General features: G+C 31.8%; 1 protein-coding gene across 2 annotated transcripts in view; it reads right to left on the bottom strand.

Annotated features, from left to right (window-relative positions):
* UBR2 (ubiquitin protein ligase E3 component n-recognin 2) overlaps positions 1-17,845 on the bottom strand; it is a 151,822-nt gene that overhangs the window by 69,635 nt on the left and 64,342 nt on the right. For both annotated transcript variants that reach the window (XR_007953528.1, XM_051996972.1), the window contains exons 8-15: positions 15,959-16,079; positions 13,387-13,494; positions 12,869-12,957; positions 11,315-11,413; positions 7,305-7,468; positions 6,836-6,935; positions 4,620-4,748; positions 1,191-1,374 (exon numbers count right to left, since the gene is read on the bottom strand). Coding sequence is in view for 1 of the 2 variants with exons in the window: in XM_051996972.1 (XP_051852932.1) it covers positions 1,191-1,374; positions 4,620-4,748; positions 6,836-6,935; positions 7,305-7,468; positions 11,315-11,413; positions 12,869-12,957; positions 13,387-13,494; positions 15,959-16,079 (994 nt within the window). In the remaining variant the exon portion in view is untranslated. The remainder of the gene's footprint in view (positions 1-1,190; positions 1,375-4,619; positions 4,749-6,835; positions 6,936-7,304; positions 7,469-11,314; positions 11,414-12,868; positions 12,958-13,386; positions 13,495-15,958; positions 16,080-17,845) is intronic.

The following is a 17,845-nucleotide window of genomic DNA, read 5'->3' as shown; positions in this document are numbered from 1 at the left end:
GGATGCAGTAACAAACATGAAGCAGCACCTCAGGATTCTAGTTCTGGGGAAGCAGAGCTAGACTCGACTGGGAAGAATGGTGGGTGTGTCATAAGAGAAATATGACTTTAAATTCTAACCTTGGGCAAGCCACTGAATCTTTCTGGGCCTTAGTATCCTCATCCATTAAGCCCTACACTGTTCCAGGCACTGTGCTAGGAACTGGAGACATAAAGACAAATAGGAAGTTATCCCTTTTTTAAAAGTTTACATTTGATCCAGAGAGATGACCAATTACATAAAGAAGTATATACAGAAAAAAAAGCAAACTAAATAAATACAATATACATTTAAGGAAGTTGGGCACCAACAACTGGAATATATCTATTCAAAGTAGAATAGGGATGAGGGATAGTGGCTTCTCTAATTTCTTTTAAGATTCAACTCAAATCTGAACTTCTACACTCTACATTGATACATTCATAGTGGGCACTTAAATACAATTTTTGATTAATTATTTGGGGCATATGAACTAACCTTTTAAAAGTTAAAAAAAAAATTTCCCTAAACTCTCTTATCAACAGGCCTTCCCTAGGTCTAAAATTTAATCAGATATTTATTAAAAACCAGCAACTGTGAAGAAGCAAAAATGTAGATAATTTCTATTTATTAGCAGTTGCTTTGATATAGTATCTGCATCAGATGTTCTTTTTTTTATAATTATAACTTTTTATTGACAGAACATATGCATGGATAATTTTTTTTACAATATTATCCCTTGCACTCACTTCTGTTCCGACTTTTCCCTTTTCTCCCTCCACTCCCTCCCCTAGATAGCAGGCAGTCTTACACATGTTAAATCCTAGATACAATATATGTGTACAGAACTGAACAGTTCTCTTGGTGCACAGGAAGAACTGGATTCAGAAGGTAAAAATAACCTGGGAAGAAAAACGAAAATGCAAGTAGTTCACATTCATTTCCCAGTGGTTCCTTTTCTGGGTGTAGCTGATTGTGTCCATCATTGATCAATTGGAACTGAATTAGATAAAAGTAATTTTTCTTAAAAAAATCTGACTATACCAATAAATACCTATTCATTCTCTCTTGTTAATCAGGCTGCTTTACAGGCTAGGTTGATTTATATTCTATAATAGATAATATCATAAATTAATAAAAAAGAAAACTCCAAGTTTTCCAAGATTATTTACCTGCAAGTAAGCGAGAGACTGGAAGATGAATGCTAACTTTTTCTTGGGAGACACAGTATCTGATGGTGTCAACAGCGTGCCCACAGAGAGTAAGTGTGATAGGCTGCTCCCCGTCAGTGAAGCCACTATGGCATTGCATCAGCACTGCCAGGCATTTCTTGTATGCTTCGATCAACACCTTTTCCTAGGAAGGAGGATTGAATGTACACTATTCAGTACAAGCCAGACAAATCAAAATAAAAAATTTATTTAGACATAACATTTTGAAAAGTTATTTGAGAAAAAGTGGCATGACAGAAGCATTAGCACAGGTGCTCTGGATTTCTACAATCTCTTTCACCACTTCCTGTAAGTTTACTATAAAAATACCAATTGTAGAAGATAGCAAGATCAGCTTTAGGAAAAAGGATTGTGATTCTGAGAACTCAGAAGTATTCATCTGCCAAAGAGATCCCACTACTACCACCCTGCCCCCAAACATGTAGGATTTCTTAGCAAATTACTAAATTTCTCAGTGCTCCAGCAACTTTTTAACATACTAAGTTTAGAATAGCTGACAATCTTTATTGGTAGAGGGAATTTTTTCACTGAGTTCCCTCTATCAATAAACAAGGTCCAATTTAAAAATAAAACAACTGTTATCTAATTATACATTGACTTGGAAAACTGATCCTACTTAAGAGTAGAACAGGATCCTCTAACACAGTAGGACATAAGGGAGTGAGGACAGCATAATGACCTGAAAAAAATTGAAGGCACTGCTGGAAAGGTAAGCCTTGGGCATTATAGAAAGACTATCTCTGACAGTAGATATCAGGAATAAGTGGCATTAATATAAAGGAAAACTGCATATTTAAATTTTATTTCCTGACCCTGGAAAATCAACAACAACAAAATCAAATAACAAATACCATATATCTAATCTTATATGAGGTGCTATAAGAGATATAAGAAGTATCCTTTCATTGAATTTACAGATTAATCAGAGAAACAATATAAGAGAGGAATATAAAGTACTAGGTGGTCTGACAGAGACTATAAATGCTTAAGACTGGGATACAGAAAGATCATTCAGAAGAAAAGTATATCAGACTAAAAAGGAAATATGTATAATCTATGTACATTACTTGTTGCCTTGGGGAAGGGGGAAGGAAAGGGAAAAATTTAGAACTCAAAATCTTATAAAGATGAACGTTGAAAATATTTTTACATTTAATTGGAAAAATAAAATACTATTGAGAAAAAAAGGGAGAAATGCCTACAGAAAAAAATAAAAAGAAAAGTATGTCAGAGAAATCAGAGAAGACTTCATGGAAGAAGTAGTATTTTAGCTGAGTCAAAGGATAAATAGGTTATAAATATAAAGAGGAGAAGAAAGGTATTCCAGGCTAAGGAGCTACATAAGCAAAGTCCTGGGGCTAAGAATAAGTAAAATATGCATAAAGCCATAAGAAAAGCTTGAAAGTAATAATGAAAGCTGATTCATAATAATGAAAAATGAGTCTTAATAATGAAAGTTAAAAAGTTAGAAGAAACCTAAGGAATCATCTAAGTCAAATACTTCATTTTATAGATAAAGAACTAATAGGTTAAAAGATGGCCCAAAGTCACATAGGTTAGAAGTAGTAAAATCAAAATGTAATTCTGGGATTTCTGGCTCAAATCCAAATTAAAAAAAAATTAATTATGAATCTGAGATACCAAAAAAACCCATCATGTTCATATACATAGCAAAACTGTATTTGCAACTATGACTGGTCCAGTTTACTTTAAAATTTGTCTGTTTCCTTCTGAACTTCTTTGTGTTCTTTTCTGTACATTAATAAGAATAATGTTTCAGTGGTTCTAATGTTTTAGACACTATTTTAGGCTCAGCTTCCCACATCTCTTCCCCTCACCGCATCCCCCCCCCCCCCACCCGCCTCCCCAATTAAAACTAGACTTTGTAAGAAAAGCAGAGTAGAGCCAGATTAGATAGGTTTTGAACTAATGTGGTACTTGATGTGGTAGTCATTGGAAAACCATCCTAAGTTCCTGAGGAAGGAAATGACATAAGTACTTTTAGTAAAGCACTCTGTTATCAAACCACAGAACCTATTATACATAGACTTGTTATGGGAGAGAATAAAGGAATATAGAGAAGAGAAAATAGCAGGGATACCAGTGGTTGCAGTTATTAATGCATAAATTTATGAGAATCTAGAATAAGATAGTGACTCTGAGAAAGGAAAAAAATTAGTTTCCAGTTACAAATTCAGGCTTTACTTTATATAAGTAATGGAATAGAGATAAAGATATGAATATGGAGTCATCTGTCTAGTGATGGTAATCTATTCCCATCAAGTATTTGCAAATGAAGCCATGAGGCTGGGTGATATCTATAAGAAAATAAGTATATCCAGAAGGAGGACTAATAAACAGAATCAGAATTAGAAGAGAGATTGATAATCAATATTTTACTGTCTCTTGGGCATTTAAGGCATATACAAAACTGAAACTTTCCCCAGTGTTTAGATTGTTCACAATAGACTAAGTTTAATACACATCTTTTTGGTCTCAAGTTTTTTCTTGACTTCTTAACATTAACAAGAACCTTTTTTTATATTACATCACATGTATGTATAGATGGATGTACTAGGCCTTTGGTTTGAAAAAATTCAAATGACCCAAACTGAATTTCAATTAAAAAAGAAACAAAACAAACAAACAAAAAATCATTAATATATAAAGGAAAGACTATTTCTTCAATTGGTTTTTTACACCACCATAGTACCTGCTACATGGAATACTTAAAACAATATAGAAGTTCAAGTATACTATGGGGAAGAATTTGTATGCAATTTCAAGTTTAGATTTCATAAAGTTGGAAAGGGAGCTCTACAGGAGCTCACAGTCACAGGCATCATATAATTTATGGCACATCTTTGGAGTGCCACTGGCCTATGATGTGGTATTGCTTTTGGTACATGTACAGGACCTATCTACTTCTGAAAGGTTCCCTTCCAGGAACTGCATGCAATGGTAAATTAGTTACCTTCTCAAGTCAGACAGCTGACAAGGCAAATCACCTTTCTAAGAGTATACTTAAAATAATAGCTTCTGAGGCAAACAATATAAACCAAACAGCATAATGTATAATTTAGTTTTTTTTTTTCACTAGACATAATGCCTTCAACTACCTTGAAATCATTCTCAGAAGATGGAAATGGTTATTAAAGTTTGGAAACTGTTGAGAAGTGAAAATAGTTTCTAACCTAGTCTTTATAACTCACAGATTCAAATGTACAATGAACATTTTTAAATGTATTCATAAATTTGTTTTAGGATAAAAGGCCTCTTCATTATAGATCCTTTATAGTTCCTCTTCATATATCTCCTTACTATTATGGGAAAGTTGACACACAAGTAGACACAGCAAAAGAAACTTACATCCAAAGCACACCAGTCTTGCATCATGGAGATGACATGTGTTAATTTCATTTGTAGGGTAAAAGCTGCTTCCCACTCAGGTTCCATTTCAATATGCTGTCCTACTTGTCGTGTAATTGGATCCATTCCCTAAGAGTAAACAAATATGAATTGGAAATCAAAATACAAAATAAATATAATGATTCTATTGAAATTTAATTATCTTCTCAGATGAAGAAATTGAACCTATTTCTAGCCACATGAAAAGATGCTCCAAATCATTATTAATCAGAGAAATGCAAATTAAGACAACTCTGAAATACCACTACATACCTGTCAGACTGGTTATAATGACAGGGAAAGATAATGTGGAATGTTGGAGGGAATGTGGGAAAACAGGGACACTAATTCATTGTTGGTGGAATTGTGAATACATCCAACCATTCTGGAGAGCAGTTTGGAACTATGCTCAAAAAGTTATCACACTGTGCATATCCTTTGATCCAGCGTGTTACCACTGGGCTTATACCCCAAAGAGATTTTAAAGAAGGGAAAGGGGCCTGTATGTGCAAAATGTTTGTGGCAGCCCTCTTTGTAGTGGCCAGAAACTGGAAATTGAGAGGATGACCATCAATTGGAGAATGGCTGAATAAATTGTGGTATATGAATATTATGGAATATTATTGTTCGGTAAGAAACGACCAACAGGATGATTTCAGAAAGGCCTGGAGAGACTTACATGAACTGATGCTGAGTGAAATGAGCAGGACCAGGAGATCATCATATACTTCAACAACAATACTATATGATGATCAATTCTGATAGACCTGGCCATCTTCAGCAATGAGATGAACCAAATCAGTTGCAATGGAGCAGTAATGAACTGAACCAACTATACGAAAGAACTCTGGGAGATGACTAAGAACCATTACATTGAATTCCCAATCCCTCTATTTTTGCCTGCCTGCATTTTTTATTTCCTTCACAGGCTAAATGTACAATATTTCAGAGTCCGATTCTTTTTGTACAGCAAAATAATGGTTTGGGCATGTATACTTATTTTGTATTTAATTTATACAAATTTAACATGTATTGGTCATCCTGCCATCTAGGAGAGGGGGTGAGGGTAAGGAGGGGAAAAATTGGAACAAAAGGTTTGGCAATTGTCAATGCTGTAAAATTACCCATGCATATAACTTGTAAATAAAAAGCTATTAAAAATTTAAAAAAAAAAAGGAATTTAATTGTCCTATATAGGATAGATTTTTATCTTTTTAATCTTGAAATCTTCAAAATCCCTTTTGAGCTCAACGACTTTGTATAAAAAAAAATTACAAGATTTTAAAAAACAAATGAAAAAGTAATTGGTTAAAGTTATATAATCATTCCATATATATTCAGAGTATAATCTTTTTCATAATAGTTATTCTCTTTGAAAATAAAGCGTTTTTCCAGTCAGAAAAAAATTGATAACAAAAAACAAAAAAGCTAAATTTTCTACCTCAGTTAATTAAAAAAATTAAATTTATAGAATTTAGGCATAAGTGCCATGGAACTAGCAGAGCTAATTAAATGGAAATGTCAACTCCCAAAATATCTTAAGTATATTAAACAAATTTTTAAAACTTTTTTTCTTTAAAAAAGTTATAGCAAGATCAAAATGGTACATATACCTAACCTTATGTAATAATGCAGGCTGCCTGTCTTTTTGTAATTAAAACTAGTTAAAATGTATTGATTGGTCTTTGCTGGAATATTTAGCCTCTGTTTTGGGATATTAACAGAGGAAAAATAATTTCACTTGATAGATGTCTATCAAGAAAATAGGATAGTGAAAATTTAGTATTATGATTTCTAAATCAAGTAAACTGTAATGTAACATTATCCTTATGTGTGTGTGTGTGTGTGTGTGTGTGTGTGTATTTATACATGGACATGTAATAATAAAGATATTTGTTCCCTTCAAAAGAAATGAAGGAAACAACTGAAAGTATTACCAATACATTAAAAAATATTCCTACAACATTAGATTAATAAACAATTTCCTGATAAAATCCTTTCATTTAAAATCTTAATAATTTTTTTTTTCATTAAATGGATCCAAACCAATTTTCTCTTAACATCCCATATATACATTTGACTCCAAATTAAATGTTTTAAATGTGAAGGGCTTATTTTGGTAATAAACTAAAAAACAAAATCATTTTTGACATTTTTTAATATGTTGGTTCACATACCTGCATGCATTTTAGCAATTCTAAGAAAGCATCAAATCCTTCTAGGAACTTGTGTCTCAGTTCATCTGACCAGTCAGTGGGTTTACTAATCAACACATATCTAAACAAAATGAAAAAATGATTATGAAAAATGTAGGAGTCTTTAACATTTAAAGTCTTAAAAGAAACCCAAAACTTTTAGCTTACTTTCCCCAATTAACAAGTTTTATTTTTCCCCTTCTCACTTTGTTTTTTCCAAAGGAAAAAAAAGAGAAAAAAAACCATATTAAAAATATGCACAATCAAGCAAGACAATGTCCACATTGGCTACATCAAAAAATGTATCTCATTTTGCATCTTGAGAGCCTCACCTCACTCTCAGGAGGTGGGCAGCATGTTTTATTATGGATCCTTTGGAATTGTAGCTGGATGTTACATTGATCAGATGAATATTTTGTTTTAACTGATTTAATAATTAAGCAATGCTTACTTGAGGTCTAAAATAAGGCTCTGAACCCTCCTGAACTTGAAGGCTTGCAAGGCTGTGTATCGTTCAAATTGAAACCTGCCCTGGACATCTCGATGTTTTAAATGATCCATAAAAGTCTTGATGATGGTAGTCATAAGGTTTTCTTCTGTGATTAGCATTCGAGCCTAAACAAAAATATATTAGAATATTTTGTAATAAAAAAACTATTCACTGGGTAGATAAAATACAGATCAAAGGAGTTCATAAATAATACTTATTTTTTAGTTAGGGTCTATTTCTTCCCCCCAGGCATGATAATACTAGCTCTTTCCTTATATTTCTTAATTATTGTTAATTATGTTGTTTTCCCACTGTTTTATGAGGAGATAAACTATTCAGGGAGGTTAAAATATTACAGAGGTCCTCTCATTTCAGTTAAAAGGTACAATGGTCTGTTCAGTGGAAGAACTAAGCTACATATTTACTTGAATTAATGTATATAAATAGGAAATACAAGATAATAGATAAGAAATATAACATTATAAGAAATCTAGGCAAGAGGAACTCCGTAAAAAGTATTTACTTTTTTTAATGCATTCTTCTTAGTCAAGACTTCCCAACTTAATTATAGTACTGTAACCTTTTGATATTCCTAATGACATCATGTAACTTTCCTGTTCCTACAGAGTGTCTCTTAAATGTTGTCCTTCCAACTCCGCTGAGTTTACCTGATATCACCCAGGGTTTGGACCAGTGCACAGGAAGGGACTTAGTGACCACCCAGATTAGACTGTGCATATATTATTTACAAAACAAAGAAGTAGTAACAAGCTATGTCAGAGTGACCACACTCTCAAAATGATTATCAATGAAGAAATTTGCATGGAGAAGGAATGAGAAAAATGTTCCAAAAGGGAACTTGTAAAAGTTTTCATTAGTTCACTCTCAAGTAAGATTGGATACAATATAGTCTAAGCTATTGAGAAAAAAAAATAAGACAAGAAATCTCAAGGCTAAAAGAAACTTCAAAGTTGTTAATAAATGTCAATGGGACAAAATATGGTATTTATTACTGTCTTGTTTTAGAAAATATGACCACAGATTTTTTTTGAGGGTCAGTTAATTTGTTCCCATTGTGATACTAAAAAACAGTTGCTTTTAGAGGCACTGTGGTACAGTGGAAAGCATGCTAAATCTGGAGCACTGAATTTAGAGTCAAGGGAACTGAGTTCATATTCCAAGTTCTGCCATTTACTTTTTGTGTAAGTTTGCGGAAGTCACTTAACTTTTAGGGCTCTCAGTTTATAAAATGAGAAAATTGGCCAAGATGATCTCTGAAATTCCTTCCATTTCTGTATCTATTATTCTATAACAACTAAACTTATTGATCAGGGTTCTGCTTCTCTTGACTAGATGACAAATCCAATAATTAACAGAGTAGATCATTTTTACTATTCTACTCAACAGGAAAAAAATTACCTACTAGTTTGGCCGAGGGAAATTCCAAAGCCCAAATCTGACTTATGGTATTATAGTTCTGCTGGCAAAGTTACATAAGAAAGATCATAAGGGGTTTAGTATTGTCTCTAATAATTGCTTATTAAAAGTCAGATACTTAGTAATTTTCTAATCCCTAAATTCCTAATCATTTCTCAAGGTATCATTCTACATGAAATGGATTCTAATGCAATAGATATTTAGAGTTGATAATATAGCTCCAATTCACTATTATCCTTGGGATTCTATTTTATTTGTACATATGTCTTCTCTTCACTTTGTTTCAGAATATCAATCTCTTACTTACCTTAAACATTCTCACTCTATGTAACTCTCAGCCTCATTTAGAGATGCCAGTCTCTCACCATACACCTAACTTAATATGGTCAAAATAACAAGGCAAATCCTCTAACACTCTGGAAAAATTCATAGAATAAGTATAAGTCTCAGTGTTCACCAACTCCTCTTGAGTTGCACTGTATGTGATATAGACAGGACACACATTTGGTCAAATAAGTTGGAATACAGACTAATTGTAAGATGTAATCAAATCATTTACAAACATAATCTTTTTGGACTAGCCTGTTATTAACTGAGAATGAAACTGGTTCTTACCCAACTCTCAAGAATCATGACTTATTTTTTCATGTTTTGTTTTTCAAGGATGGGATGTGGTTCAGTAATATTTAATATATTTGTCAATATCCAAAAGGAAAAGATCACATTCATGAATATTACTAAGTTGGGGAAAAATGGGAGAAAAACTAACACTTTGTAAGGTAGGTACAAAAATTAAAACAAGCATCATAAATCAGAAGTGATCAGAAATAACCAAGAATAAATATGGAGAGAAAAAAACAAATCAAGCAGAAGTAGCTGGAAGTAGGAGATGTTATCACATTTAGGTTGAGCAAAGTCATCAGCCCCAACGAGTTTTGAAAGGCATTCTGACATCCTGATAAATAAACATGTACTCAAGATGTTGACTTTTATGGATGTTTGTCATAACCAGACAGGAAGCATAAAAATTTTTTTGATACATTGGGGAAAAATTTAGATGATTTTTAAAATGTTGGATAAAAGGACCTTGAAGAAAATGGGGTTTTGTCTTTAATCAGGAAAAGAAAAATAAATAAAAGATAACCTCATGTGCAGTCTTTCTTATTAAAAAAAAAATTAGACTACTGCCAGAAGAACATGACATCCCAGTACTTTTTCCATCCACGAGAATATATTCTGAATTATCCAAATTCTCTTAGGTATACCACATCTGAGCAAAAGGGCAGGTCAGGCTTAGGCATGATGTAATCAAAAAATAATTTTTAAACTGGCCCATAAGGATATCTGGCCTGTGTATTTAGCCTCATTAGCTTGAAACAGTTAAAATAATCACTCTTGACATCGTTTTTATCTTCATCCTTATCTTCATCATTCCTAAGCAATGTAAATAATTTTATTTAATCCTGTCCTTTTCTCTATTACATTTAGAATCTGATTAAATACATAACTATTTCCCAAATGAACATGGCCCAATGTTTGTAGCATATAATAATTGTCGTAAGGCAAGTGTCAAAGAAGGTTTTTACCTTCTCGGGGCTAGCTAGTGTTAATAACCAAATAATTCTGTGGTCTGAGACTTTTTTATACTTATTTACAAATCTATGTTAAGATTTTCAGCAAATAAAGTTTTAGAAATTATAACTCACATCTAACAATAAGGGAATACTAAATTACCTTTTAAAGTAAAAGTAATTCTATTAATCAACAAGCATTTCTACAGTGTGCTTCTATGGGCTACTCACTGAAATACAAACTCAAAAAATGATACAATTTGTTTTCTCAAGGAGTTTGTACTACAAAATAAAGCTGCAGTTAACACTTTATTTATCCAGTATCATATGAAAATGATGTTCTAGATGAACTTCACTAAATATCTAACTGTGCCAAACATAGAGCCTATGACAGAGATACAAAATATTTTTAGTATTTCTTCTAAAATTATTTACTGCTTCACTCTTGCTGAAAATGTTTCCAAAATGCATCATATAATAATTCTATAGCTTATTAAGCAAGAATATAATTTAATTTTATCTTGGTGATTAGGAGTCATTTTAATAAATTATTAGATTGGGAAATAATACACCTACTAGGACTGATAATTTTGTTTCCTCCTCCTTCCCTTTACAAGCCTCAGCAAATCAACTTTTAGCAATTCCCTTACTTTTGGCTGTATGACTACAAGAGACACAAGAACCAAAAGTTTAATTTTACATGAAATTCTAAGGGGTTGTTTTCTGACAGTAACTCTCTTGACAAATAAAATTCACATGTTTTGTGACAGTTATTTTCACACAAGCTAAAAAGCTTTTTCTTATGGTGCTATGTTCCAAGTGATTGAAGTTGTCTTAAAGTAGGCTTTCAAAACAGGTGGAACATTACTGTATTTAAGCATATGTAAATCTCAATATTCTAAAATTTCAGGCTTCAGTGCTAATAAAAAACAGGAAAATTCTTCTTAATCTTTCAGTACTTACAAGTGAAGGAACTGTGAATATCTGTACCGAGAGGTCTGCGATTGAAAACTCTCTGTCGTGGTCATCTGTCACATAATCACTCTGCAAACGCTCATAGTTCTATTAAGAAGGCAAAAAAAGGCAAGGAGTGCCAACTATCAGTTAAGAAGAAAAGGCAAGCACTACTCACCAGAGTAGGTGCAGTGAAGAACTGGACAGATAGAGCAGTCACCGACACTGCTCGCTCGTGATCATCCTCCATAAAATCTCTCTGCAACTGCTGGTAATTCTAAACAACAAGGGGGAAATTCACCTCTAATCCACACGGACCAAATTTTTAATAGTTATAATGAATAGTCTGTACTGAGGAAATTCAAAGAGATAGTACAAGTATAAAAATGAGTGTTCCTCTCCCTTAAAGTCATTCGAATAATCTCTTAGAACTAATACTAGTTTTATGGTTGTTACCCATGAGGCACACAGTAGCAGCTTAGTACTGACAATAAGATACAAGTAGTTCCCAAAATATATGATAATATAATAGTGGAGGTAAATATCAACAATATTATAGTTCCTGATGATGTTATTCCTTGGGCTTAATTTATTGTAGCTGAAACCTATAGGATAGATGATTCAATTTTGGGCTGCCATAAGGAGAGAAAATCCAAATGTACATCATCTAAAAATCATGGCTTTTAAAGCAGATAGAAATTATTAAACTAATTCTCTATATCTAAAAGTCCACAGAAGGGACAGCACTTTAATTTCACAGTGATGATAGCTTTAAATTCTCCATTTTCATTTTGCCATTTCAAATACCATTCAGAATTAAGAATATGGATATATACATTGTATTGGTATAAACATGGAGTCAAAGATTACTGACCTGAGGTTAGTCCATCAATTTATTTTTAACTAAAATATTTTGATAATTACCTTTCAATAAAATTTATCTTCAGTGTAATCCTATGTATTTTATTTTATAGCATTTTAAAACATTATTCTGAGAGAGTTCATAGCTTCATCAGATTAGCAAAGGGATCCCATGGCACAAAAAGATTAAAAAAGGGGGTTTCCTCTTTCCTGAAAGTCTATTAATTCTGCAATTAACAAAAAATAAGAAAAGAGTTACCCCTTTACTAAAATTTTCTTTTGGCCCCCAATCTATTTCACAAATTCAATTTGTAATTATTTATGTACTTATGTACATATTTGTATAAGTATTTATATTAAGTAGATTTAAATGTTTGGCCCCAAAGAACTAGGAGATATGTAGAAAATTTAGGTTACATGTAAAGAATTAATCCTAACGATTAATAATGTTCAAATGTCTGCATCATGAGATAGGAGTGGGTTACTACTCACTGAAGATCTTCAAGAAACAGTTCGATGACCACTTGTTAGGTATGCTGTAGTTAGTATGACTAGATGGCTGATGAGTAAAGTCCTTTCCAGTTCTGAAATATTGTGATTCTGCTATCAGCTGTTAAATAGCCAGTTCTAATTATAAGCCTGAACTAATCCATTATTTATGCTGCTTATTTTAGAGGTTTTCAAAGTTGAAAAACTACTTACTTTTGCAAAGTGGATGGCAAATAGTTTCTTATATTTTAAATCCATAAGTAAACTGCTCATGAACAACTGATGATAGACACTCCTAGCTCCTATTAAGGAAAAGATCAGGGTATATGAAGAAAGCAAGAAAGAAAGTTATTTCCAAGGAATTTTGAAACTGTATTGTAAACTTCAGGGTTTAGCTTTAGCTCTTCTTCTGGGATAGTACATTTGTGCTTCACTAGCAGATATTAAAGTTCATATTTGCTTTTGAGTTATATTATAAAAACAACCTTATTAAACACAGCAAAAGTGAAAATATATTTGAATTTGCATCCTAACTTTCTGCCTAAAAATGAAATTGAATTTCTATTTGTAAAAGAATATTTAAAAAATTACTAAGGTTTAACTATCTAATAATTACTCAAAACATAAAATCATTAAACACATCTTCTAAAATGAACTTTTCAAAAAAGATTCCTCTACTAATCTGAATATATTTTCTTTCCAACTTTTAAAGAAAATTAAAAGAGACTCACCTTTCCATAATTTTGAATCACAGAGCATCAATTTATCCACAAGAGAAGAGTTTTCACCATCTGGTCCTTCCTGTAAACCAACCTGACATAATATTCGGCGAAGTCCATCTTAAAAAGACACAAAGTAGGGGTAAAACAACTACTTCAGCCATTTTTAAAATAGAGATTTTAATTACAAATCAAGTTAAATCTAGCTGTTCTACATATGCTCTTAAAAAAATAGCTATTAAAAAAAGAAAAGGATCAGCAATTTACGAATTCTTTACAAAATGGCCAACTCACAAAGTGGTTTATAACTTTACATTAAAATTTGCACCTTTAAAAGGGAATAAGAAAGTGGAAGTAATTGAATTCTCATGCTTCAAAAAAATTTCATTAAGAAAAAAAAATGAGCTGCCAATCACCAATGGAGCTGTGGAACAGGAGAAAAAGCATAAAAAGATCTGGGAATTCTAATCCCAGCTCTGAGATTTACTATTCTCATAACCCTTTCTATTCCATAGCCTAAGGAATAGAAATACTCTAATAATACTAAATACTCTAATAATAATAGTTACACTGCCTATTATACCAAGGTAATAATAAATAAAATGCTTTACAAAAAAATGCAGCAGTGTGTATATATAAAACATATATGGGTATATACAATATTTATAGGTGCATACTATTATCATAATTTTCTTTGAGCAAATTTCATGCTAACAACTAGTTTACTACTATCAATATTCACATATAAAACTTGAAGCAACCTTATGTGCCAGCTAAATCAGAATTAAAAAGTCAGTAAATATATAAGTATTAGATTGGGAATCAAAGGACTTGGGTTCAAATCCTGACTACCACTTACTACCTTTGTGACCTTGGGCAAGCACTTCACCTCTCTGGGCTTCAGTTTCCTCATCTGTAAAATGGGGAGGGGGAAGGACGACTCAATGAACTCTAAAGACCTTTCCACCTCTAAATCTATGTTCTACAATCCTATTTTATAGCTAACACTTATTTATAAATAATACTTATATTTTCATATTTTCATAATTCAACTTCAATTAGAAAAATAATACTAAGGAGGCATGCAAGTGCCAACAGGTTAACAAAATCTAAAATGTAATTCATAATATAACAAATATTAAGATTCTAATCTGTGACAAAATTACTAAAATATACTTTCCATTTCAAAGTGAATATCAAATAATTAATAAGACAAAAATTAACAAAGCAAAGCAAGAGTTTCCAAATTATGTCCTCCCAAACAGTATTCAAATAAAGTAGCCTTTTCCCCCATAATCAATATAATGGATAATCTATAATCACTGCTGGGTGTCACTTTCCAATGTTAAGATCATTAGGAAAACAAGAGTTTGTTGGTTTTTTACTTTAATAAAAATACTTAGGCCATGTGTGGTGATAGATACCTGTAATCCATTATTTGGAGAGGTACATTGTTTGACCTTGGGATTTATGAATAATACATTGTATGTTTCTACAGGAAGTTCAGAATCGATATGGTGAATCCTGAAGAGTAAGGATTCATCAGGATGCTTAAGAAGGGGCAAATCTGCCTAGTTTAGAAATGGAGGTCAAAATTCCTGTGGCAATCAACACTGGCTTTGAAGCACAAAGGGTTGTTACACTTACAGCCTGGGAAGACAGGGAGATCTATGCTCTTAAAAAATGGATAAAAATTTCTCTAAATTTTCAAATAATAATAATAACATTAAAAAATTATGAAGAACTAACAAAAGGACTGTCAAGAATTCTCATGAGAAATTTTCCTTTTGAGGGAAAATGAAGAGAAATTAAAATATCAATATTCTCATTTATTAGCATCAAAGAAAAAAACTTTAATGAAGGCATAATTAAATCTGTGAAATTTACTGTCATTTTAATAGGCCAGTAAATAAATTCCCCTAAATTTCCAGAATCTCCTATTTTCGTAAGGCACAAAATAATGTTCTTAAAAAAACCTCAAAGACAAGAACATGCTAGCTATTTAACAAAAATATTTGAAAATTCTCAGTCATTCCTTTGCTTCAGCACTTCTCTTCAATAAAGTACATGGGGTACCTCAGACATACCCTTGCTCTTCCCTTCCCTGCCAGGAATAATGTTTGCTTTTTGGTCTTTGGTAGGTACATGAAAAGAGAACAATGATGGCTCTGAATTCTCTGATGACTACACATACAAAACATCTTATAGGCAAATTCTTAAACTATATGGAGGAAAACAAAGCAAGATGTTCTATTTTAATTAAATTATAAAAAAAATCAGTCAGGATCTTAATGACAAAATTATAAAGGAAAACATCTTGGTAGCAAAACAACAACAATAAAACATTAAAAAAAAAGTTTAAACATGACTAACACTAATAAAGAGTCAAACTATGAACTACATGAATTTTCCCAAGTATATTTACACCTGCAAATCAATGAGGTGTGTGTGGGGAGGAGTTGCTGAAGGCATCAAATTTAATTTAAAAATTCTCTTCACTTTCTGTTTTTTCAAATAGTTTAGATATAATACTACAACATTTCTTAATAACATTTAGCCATTATTAAGAAAATGGATAACATACCTGAATATCCAATAATACTGCCAAGCCAAGTCAAAAGCTTCAAACCAAAACTTTGATGTGCAACAATAGATGAATGCATAACTTGCACTTTCAATGGTTTAGTCTGTCGACTGGTATTTCTCTTAAAAAAAAAAAAAAAAGCAGAATGAATAACAGAACTTAAAGAGAGATTTGATTACTAGTTTATTTAATATAGCAATGATCCTTAACTGCTCAAGTCTGCAAAAGCTCCATTCTTAAAGGCCAACCTTATTTCAGTGATGTTACTTAGATGAAAAACTTTAGTCTAAGAAAAATAAAATTGCAAATCACCTAAAAGGTTCTTAAGATTCTGAATGATATAGTATTATATATAAACTGTTTGAAAAAATAAATGAAGAGGGTTTTTTAATATTGAATTTGATGCCCCAAAGGAAAAATAAAAGATTTGTGTATAAGCAAGATTGTAGCATATTATTAAGGACGATTTAAATGTAAAAACTGGTGCAAAAGACTTAAAGCTATTTGTGAATGGAAAAAAGAAATGATCCATTTTTATACATACTATATGTAATAAAAATAAAGGATGACAGAGAGGTCAAATGGCACTTTATTCTATTTATTTATTTTTGTTTGTTTGTTTATTTTTTGCTGAGGCAATTGGGGTTAAGTGACTTGCCCAGGATCACATAGCTAGGAAGTGTTAAGTGTCTGAGACCATATCTGAATTCAGGTTCTCCTAACTTCAGAGTTGATAATCTATCCACTGCACCATCTCACTGCTCTCCAAATGGTCCTTTATTTATTAACAATGATGGAACAACATTAACACTGAAAAAGGAAGAGGAACGTCTCTCATGTTAAGTAGGTTTTTGGAGGATTTATGGGAATACATTGAAAAGAATCCTAGAAAAGAACCCTAGTATCTTTACTAATAGACAAAGTTACAATATTGATGAAATAATGGATTCAAAGTTTTCACAATGCAAGAAAAAAAGAATGTTAAAAATGCCTTTCCATGTAATTGGGAAAAAACAAAAATATTAAATTATTAATTTAAAGTAATCAAAATTATCCTATCTCTATCTCTTGTTTATTTATAAATTCTCTCTTACTTATCTGATAAGTAATATATTCCATGTCCTTCTAATTTATTTATATTTCCCTTTATGCTTAGGTCATATATCCATTTTTCCTTATCTTGGTAAATGGTGTAAGATATTTGTCTATGTAACTTTGAAGATGAAAAATTATAATGAAGAATGCTATCTATACCTGGAGGAAGAACTGATAGTATCTGAATACTGATTGAAGAATTTATTTTTACTTTATTTTTAGTTTTTTTGAGAGGGAGGAAGAAGTTGGTCTGTGCTTTCTTTAACAACATTATGGAATTGCTTTGCATGACTACCTATTTATAACCTACAGTGAATTATTTGCATTCTCAGTAAGGGAGAATAGGAAGGGAGAATGGGAGAGAATCTGGAACTCAAAGTTTTACAAAGAATATTAAAAATTGGCTTTGCATAACTAGAAAAAATTACTAAATGTTTTAAAAAGAATTTAAAAATAAAAAGAATTTTTAAAATACATAATGGTCTATACCTAGTTTCTCCCAGATTGCTTTTTAGTTTTTCTCAACAGTTTTATTAGTGAGTTCTTATCCCAAAAGCTTAAAACTTTACATCTGCAAACACAAGATTACCATAATCATTGACTACTATATATGCCTACTCTACTGCACTGATCCACCATTCTATTTCTTAGCCAGTACTAGGTAGTTTTGATAATTACCACTTTATAAATATACATATAAAATCTGCTACTCCTAGACTTCCTTCCTTTACATTTTTTTTCTCCCATTAACTCCTTAAATATTCTTTACCTTTTTTTCTTTCAAATGAATGT

The sequence above is a fragment of the Antechinus flavipes genome, chromosome 4, assembly GCF_016432865.1.
Source record: "Antechinus flavipes isolate AdamAnt ecotype Samford, QLD, Australia chromosome 4, AdamAnt_v2, whole genome shotgun sequence".
NCBI lineage: Eukaryota > Metazoa > Chordata > Mammalia > Dasyuromorphia > Dasyuridae > Antechinus > Antechinus flavipes.
The sequence above is the reverse complement of the archived record's forward strand: the minus strand, read 5'-3'. Positions and strand labels throughout refer to the sequence as shown.